The 8,108-nt window shown below is 44.9% G+C and overlaps 1 protein-coding gene across 1 annotated transcript; it reads left to right on the top strand.

Moving 5' to 3' along the window:
- Nucleotides 1-503: 503 nt before the first annotated feature.
- larp6a (La ribonucleoprotein 6, translational regulator a) lies at nt 504-5,586 on the top strand (the record flags this gene model as incomplete). The annotated part of the gene is made up of 3 exons (XM_079246399.1): nt 504-1,258; nt 2,739-2,937; nt 3,709-5,586. 3 exons carry the CDS (start codon nt 504-506, stop codon nt 4,804-4,806), a joined length of 2,052 nt encoding a protein of 683 aa, XP_079102525.1. The 3' UTR covers nt 4,807-5,586.
- Nucleotides 5,587-8,108: the final 2,522 nt, after the last annotated feature.

The raw sequence follows: 8,108 nt of genomic DNA, 5'->3' as shown, positions 1-8,108 counted from the left end.
AAAAAAATACAAGTAAGTTTTTACTATCTTGGGTTGGGGAGTTCACTGATTATCGGGAATTTTTAAAAAAAAAATTGTTCAGGAATAGAGCCAAAATTTAAAGAAAATCTTAAATACACCGTAAAAAAATACATGCATAGAGACCAGTTTAAAACTAAAGCAGACCTGCCCAATGTGCAAACTTTAATTTGAGTATTATGAATGAAAACTGTCTTCAGAAAAGTTGTATTTCCTCCTTGTTTCAGGCGTGTCGGCCTCTTGCTTCCTGCGTGCTATCACACACTGAAAGCTTATTATCCAATTAGCGGCGTGAGGCGCGGGCTCGTCCTTGGCACGCCAATTTCCCAATTAGAAAGGAGCACGTGAATTTGCTCCCCTACTTAGAGAGAAGCGAATGGGGCATTTTCGTCTTCACTGAATTAGACGCCTCTGTTTGTAAAAAAAAAAAAAAAAAAAAATTTTTTTTTAAAAAAGTCAGCGTTAGAAACACGACAACCAAAAATATGCACGCTTTAGTAAACGCCTTCATGCGCTGCCTCTCCTTCCTCTTGCCGCCTTCTTGGCTTTGTGTCAGCTTTTGCTTGTGGGTTGGGAATGACTGCGAAGAGACGCTGTCGCAGCCCAATCCCAGAGCTCGTTTCAAAAGTAGAAAGCCTCTTACATATGAGGAAGTAGCAGCAGTAGCAGCGGTGGAAGCGCAAGGAGGCTCCTGCCCGTCGGTCTCACCAGGTCCAGGCTGCGTCTCGCTGGCTGCTGCAAGCCCCGCTGCTCCTCAGGGCCCTCCGACGGGTCGGATCTGGATCGGGGGTCTCTGGCGAGCCGTGGAGCGAGTCTTGGGAACCCCCTGGGTCATTCTCCGCCATCACTGGTGCCCGAAGAAGCGTCTAGCAGCTTTGCGCACCCCGTATCCTATCCGTGCCTTCGACAGGAGCCAGATTAGAAGCTTCCAGGGAGGCGCTGCTGCTGCAACCGAGGACTGGATCGGACCAGGTGGAGCCACTTTGACTCGGAACATGAGTGGGTCGGAGGGGATCCCCGGTTTGAGCCCGGCGGAGTGCGCCTCGGAGGCGTCAGCGGAGCGGAGCATCGGTGAGGTCGTCACCGTGGAGCCGCACTCGCAGGAGATGGGGACGGTGACGATAACGGTGGCGATACAGGCGGCGGAGGAGGACGAGGAGCCGGAGGTGTCCTCTAACAACATGGACTTCCTCGGAGGCAGTTGTAGCGAGGACGATATCGGAAGACATGACAAATCAAGGTATGAGCTATCTGCTACTTTTTGATTGCATGAAATCAGTGGCGTGATTATCCCCCCCCAATTGTTTCCGCCTATGTTGGAATTTATAAGCAGTCGAACGGTACGACCCCCCCCCCCTCTCTGCCGTGCAGCTTACCTAATAACTTAAAAACATCATTTTAAGTATAAACACCTTATTCCTTTTTTTTTTTTTTTTTTTTAGCTTTCCCTTGATGACCTAGATTAATATAAGGCAACTTAACACCAGCAGACTTTTTGGGGGGGGGGCAGCACGTGAGTGACACAATTTGGGTTTTTATTTGTTTCACTAAGACAGCAGCTTCCTAAAGCTAAAAGCAACTTAAATTCCGACAGGTGTTGCCTGTTACAGCTATAAGAGGCTGAAACCAGACGCCAAACATTACAGTACACGAGACTGACGTGGTGTGTATCCAAACACACCACCTGTAATTATGTGGTTTGAATGGGATACGTTTAACCACCTGTCTGCAGCATCATGGCTGTAAAGCCAGACACCTGATAAGAACTATGGGACGGCACCTTCTCTTTTAATCTAATTCCCCTGCGTCATGGCGAGCTATTTTTAGCCTTTGGCCTATAAGGTCCCTACTCGGACTGCGTGAGCAAAGAGTGAGTCAGTGATAGAAAAGCCTAAGGGGTAATAAATCTGTCAACATAGAAAGTGTAGTTGTTTGTTTTTTTTTTTACTGGCAGAACACACCTTCATGACATAAAGGATGCCTGTGACGCAATGTTGCACATTAAGGCCACTAGATGAATGGCAAGGGCTCCATGGAGCTTAAACAGCAAAGTTTTTAAACTGGTTGTTGCATTTAAGCAGGAATGTGATGAACTAAGTCAAGATATTTCTATAATAATAAAAAGAAGGAATTTACTTGGAGTACTGGTGATAATCTAATCTAAATGCTTTTTTTTGCCTCTATCTGACCTCCTGAGGATGTTGGCTCGTGCCAGCTGTGTGGTCAGCGGGTGGAAAACTGTGGACTGAGGCAGTGCTTGGGAGGAGGTGATGAGTCATCCACAAAAATTTCATTCAGACCCTCACTCTGATCTGCCAGGCTACCTGACTGCACTGCCTCACACAGGTCTGTCAACTTTGGGCCTGAAAGCTTCAGAGTTGCGGTGCTGGTGTGAGGCTGATGTGGCGAACCACCATGTTCTTTGTGGGAGGGAGAGTCTGACTCTTCGCCCTTCAGATGGAGAGGTCTTGGCGCTTTCAGGACTGGTTGGACACAGGGTTTGGCACCGAGTCGAAGTGACTTGTGGCTGCACACCCATGCCTGTTGACAGCTGCAAGGAAAGTCTGAAAGGAGGGAAGCAAGCAGAAGAATGACGAGACTGGGTTGCATCTCTGGGATATAGTAGTCAAAGCAAAAGAAGTGCAACAATTGTAATAGAAAATGAAGCGTTCAGCCTTTTTCTCTGCTCACCACGTTCCATGTTTTCTTCCCACACACAGTGGTGCAGGCACCAGTGGAGGGGAGCTGGAGGAGGAGAGCTGGCAGCCCCCGGATCCAGAGCTCATCCAGAAGCTGGTCGCTCAGATTGAGTACTACCTATCGGACGAGAACCTGGAGCACGACGCCTTCCTGCTTAAGCACGTCAGACGCAATAAACTCGGATTTGTCAGCGTCAAGTTGCTCACATCATTCAAAAAGGTAACCATGGCTGCAATTCATCTGGGTAAAGCCTAGATGCACAGCAGTGACTTTGTTTTTTGAATAGCTGTGACCCGCAACGGCAAATTCATCCACAGAGCTGCAATTATCTCAAATATAATGTATATACGGCTTTGCTAACAGCTGTTGACTCATATTGATGTAGTTCTGAGCAGCTAGGATTGGAGGACATCCACAATTTTAAATTTGATATTTGACTAGAATGAACAACTTAAGTTAGTTATTTTGAGAGGAGGGGAGGGGTGATAAAACTGGATCTGGATAAATCAAATTTTCATTATTTGTAATTCCCTGTGACGTGGATGCTAATGCTGTGATGGGATGTTTCCAGTGTCAGCAGCATGACTGGCTGTTGCTGTTTTTAATGTTCTCACATTGATTCACAACAGCAGGTGCTACTTTAGGCTCATGCATGCTGATTTGTTGGCTTGTGATTGTTTTGGTTTTTTTTCCCTCCTTTTTCCCATCTGTTTGTGCAACAATAACAAATTTGGCCAAACATGATCATTTTCTGAATAAACAAGAATTGAAAATTTGAGCTCAACAGCACAGTTTTATTTGCTCAACCCAATAATGCATCTCTTCAAGTGTTGTCTCTGTTGCAGCTTGCATGACTCGCTGTGTTTGAGTCAGCTTTTTTTTTTTTTTTTTTAAATTAAACTGAAGCTTAAATACTTGTTATTGACCAGTTATTTTATTTATAAAATGCTCTGTATGTTGCCATACTACATGAGTTTTGTCTGGTTGCAGGTGAAACATTTGACTCGGGACTGGAGGACGACTGCTTATGCGCTGAATCACTCGAAGATCCTTGAGCTAAATGATGAGGGGCGCAAGGTGCGGCGTAAATCTGCTGTGCCCGTCTTCGCTAGCGAGTCGTTGCCCAGCCGCATGCTACTGTTGAGCGACTTGCAGAGGTGGCCCGAGCTGGCTGCTCTTACCAAGGAAAATGGAAGCAGCGAGGGAGGAGCCACTCAGCAGGAGCAGCTGATGAAGCTGCTGCTGAAAGAGTTTGGGACGTATGGCGCGATTGCCTCTGTTCGAGTCCTGAAACCGGGGAAGGACCTGCCGGCAGACCTGAAGAGGCTGAGTGGGCGTTACGCTCAGTTAGGCACAGAGGAATGCGCCATCGTGGAGTTCGAGGAGGTGGAGGCAGCTGTTAAAGCCAATGAAGCTGTAGGGAGTGAGGATGGAGGAACCGGTTCGCTGGGGTTGAAAGTTGTGCTAATTGGAACCAAACCACCAAAGAAGAAGGTGCCTAAAGAGCGACCTCGCGAGGAAGGAGGGATGCGTAAAAGCCGATCCCTCAACAGCAGAGTGCGGGAGCTTCAGTACCACGGAGACGACTCGGCGTGCAGCTCCTCGGATACAGAAAGCACCCCCACGTCACCCAGGCTGGCTAGAAAGTCCCAATCCTGCAACAAGCTCAGCCCCACCACCGCCGGCATCAGCTTCCAGAACAATCACCTAAGCCCCGGTATGTCGCCACGTAACAGCCCCTGGTCTAGCCCCCGTGCAAGTCCTTGTCCTCAGCGCAAATCCCCCCATCCCCATAAGTCCCCCTTAGCCAGTGAGGGCAGACTGAGCCCTGAGTCCGGCCGCCGGTGGGCAGACTACTCCTCAGACAGTAGCCTCACCCCATCAGGGAGTCCGTGGGTTCAACGGCGCAAGCAGGTGGCGTCGCAGGAGAGCAGCCCAGTTGGCAGTCCCATGCTGGGCAGAAAGATCCAGAACGCCGATGGGCTTCCTCCAGGAGTGATGAGGCTGCCGCGGGGTCCCGATGGTACCCGTGGCTTTCATGGCATCACTGTTGCCGAGCGGGGAAAGACTGCTGCTACTCAGACTTGATGCGCAGCGTGTGATTTATGCAGAAACAAAATGATCCATTGGAAACGAATAAGAGCTGCTGTTGGCCAGTTTGCTCAGCCCACCTCCTACATCTGAGACTGTGTAGATACTTTTTTGTTGAGTGCATCAGTTTTCAGTCTTTGTTATATTTTTATACAACTTTTTTGAGTTACCATGGTAACATAAGGGAATTACCAATTGGAACATTTTTGAGTGAATGTAAACTGATATGGCTTTGAGAGAAAATTACATGCGTCACTGAAATGGGTCATGTTGCCTCCATTTCCTGTTAATTTGTTGTTAATGGGATGAGCTGGAGAAGGAATTCCACCTAATTTTTCTTTCCTTTTCCACCTAATTTTTCTTTTTGTAAATCAAAGTGTCTTGTCTACTGTGTAAACGCTCGCAACATTATCTGTGGATGGTGTATAAATGTAAGTGGCATAGGCACGTGGACCTGATAGCGATATCACCATATGCCTTTGTGTACATGTCCAATGTGAATTCCATTTTTACATGCTATTTAAACTGAGGCCATAATCGCTTCACTGCCATAAAGATTGGACATTTTTCTTTTTGTTCAGTTTTTTTTTTTTTTTTAAATTTGATTTTCAGTATGCTTTTGGCACCTACTACGGGTCTCTCGTAGCCCTATGTGTGTTCAGCAGATGGCTGCTTTATTTATAATTTACCTTTTTTTTAACTTATTTTTTTTTTCCATGCTGTTTTCAGGTTAAGCTCACAGTCAGGTTTGAGGGATGTCCAGGTCAGGTGGAATAGATGCTCTTATGTTCTTGCCTTTACATCTGAGCTCGGGTATTTGTACAGTGAAATTCGTAATTGTACAAATAAATCACTGAAATTGCTACTGGCTTGATTTTTGACACATTTCCTGATTTTTAAATGTGTAGCAGTATTTCATGAGGTTTCATTGTTAAGACTATAGCAGCAATGTTATACTTGGAAGAGAATTGGCTCGGTGCTTTTGGAAATAAGTTGAGTCATGGAGGAGAAATGGCTGCAATATATGAAAAGCCTCAAACTGAGATGCAAATTTGTGCTCTACTCAAATTCTTGGCTTTCAAATGAACAGGTTAAACCACCATTTTCCTGTGTTGTATGTAGAAGAAGCGCCTTTCAGACAGCTTTCACATGTCACTCAGCAGGTTTGTGGAACCCTCCCGGACCCCCCCTCTCCGTGCTGCATGTTCATCCTGCTTCAGGCTTTGTTACTGAAATGCAATTTTGAAGCCTCATCCCAGTTTTTTTAATTTGGACTGAAATTTCGACTGGATAAGCACCGGATAGTGTCATTGTTGGTTTTGAAGACTAGCCTAAATTTTAGCTTTATGATTGGGCTGCTGGGGAAAATAAATCTCCTGCAGCAGGTTTTTTTTGTTTGTGTTTTGGCTTTGTATTTTTTTTTCTCCACTTATGTTGGATGTTCCTTTCACTCACTCTTCTGGAGCTTCAGCCAAGAGCCGTGCTCAGCGTGATCCATGTGTGTTCACAACCCTTTAGCTGGCCTCTTAAACTTGTTCCCTGCGTGTTCCTGCTTGCATTGACAGCTAAATGACTGTAGATCATTTTGCTTACACACCTTGATTACAGTGCAGTTCCCCACTCTGACTGAATTATGTAACAGAAAACTGGGTTCAAACTTTATGCAACAAATTATTTGGTTAAATTTGGCCTTTAATTTAGATCTAGGGCTTTTCACTTTGGCACTGATTTCTTCTTAAAAATGGAAAAATTGTTCTGTTACAGAGGCGCAGGGCTGGTGAATACTTCATTTTATAGGTGCAGTAGCTCTTTGCTATGCCCTCAGGTGCTATCTAATTCTCCTTAGCAACCACCCAAATGTGAGAGAAGCGCACACAGTTGGAGTTTTACATTTTGTGTGGTAGCAGCTTTATTTATCCACTATTTAGATGTATCTGCTCCTGTAGGAGCGAGCATAATGGAGGGCGCAACCTGTGAAGCTGTGTTGGATGCTGAGGGTCGAAGCCTGTGCTTCAGGATGCGGCGTCGTGATGGGACTAAGTGGGGTTGTATTTGAGAGAGATGAATAAACTTTTGTCCCTCCCCCCACCTCCTCCTCTTTGCCTAATTAGCAATTCAAAATGACAATCATGATGGTGTCTGCCTTTTACAGCTCCGTGAGTCTAATGATGGAATAATGACAGAAAAATACTGCAAAATTAAGCTATTTTTCTCAGAAGATGAAATTCTATAGAAATGCTTTTGAAGACAGTTTTGTTTGAAGCAAAAAGGTGCATTAAAAGGCAAAGCCACATCAGTCTGGTCATTTTTTAAAATTAGACATTGACCATTAATCAGTGTTTGAAATTAAGGGTAATCTTTCATTTGGGTTTCTTTTCAGAGATAATGTTAGATTACGTACGTTGTTCGCTCCTTTTGTCCGCTTAGTAATGTTTGACAAGACCTTGTAACTTAGGCAGTATCCTGCTTACTTATCCCAGCCTCTCATAGTACACATACAGCTCTAAAACCATGTAAAACGCATGAAACCCCTGAATCCCCCTGAGACAGGAGAATCTTGTAGATACTAAACTTTGTCAGTTTGATTTTCAGGTTTCTAGATGGAAAAAAAAATCTCTTCTTGCAGAATAGATGTCTCCTCAACTCGGAATGACATCTACTTACATCAGTCTGTGGGTGGGAGCTGTAGTGACTGAGTGGGCGGTGTTAAAATTGAGGAACTGGAATTAGGGAGGAGAAAAATTACAACTGTGAGCAAAGCAGCCAATTGGAAAGGTTGAGACAAGTTACTGGAAAGGAAATGATTTTTTTTTTTTTTTTTAAAGTTGGTGATGCAACAGGACAGCATAAGTGCCTATATAAAAACATAGGGGGGTTATTTACTGTAGTAGCAGTTGGCCTCTGTTGAATGTTAGCAGACACCTGCTGCAACGCTTTGCTTACTGACTGTGGAAAAGTACAAATCAGGAAGGGAATGTGCCACGACCACAAGGTTACCCTCCTGACATCCTCCTCCTGACACACGCCTGTGGCCAACGAAGACCTCCGGCACCAATAGCTGCGTAAAATGTGAGAAAAAACGCAGACATCTGTGAAAATGACCTCAAATAAGACATCTGAGTTTGTCCTAAGAGGCTGCAGGGAAAAGAGCCTACAAGTGGCATAATGTCTCTATGTATCAGACTAAGCAACATTTAAGAGATAACTTTTTTTTTTTTTTTTTAAATCAGATTAAGTGTTTAACTGCAGGGACAATGATTGTATCAGTTTAATAGAATAATCTCACTGTATTCTGCTTT

The sequence above is a fragment of the Telmatherina bonti genome, assembly GCF_933228915.1.
Source record: "Telmatherina bonti genome assembly, chromosome: 1".
NCBI lineage: Eukaryota > Metazoa > Chordata > Actinopteri > Atheriniformes > Telmatherinidae > Telmatherina > Telmatherina bonti.
Note: the sequence above shows the minus strand (reverse complement) of the source record. Positions and strands in the feature narration are given on the sequence as shown.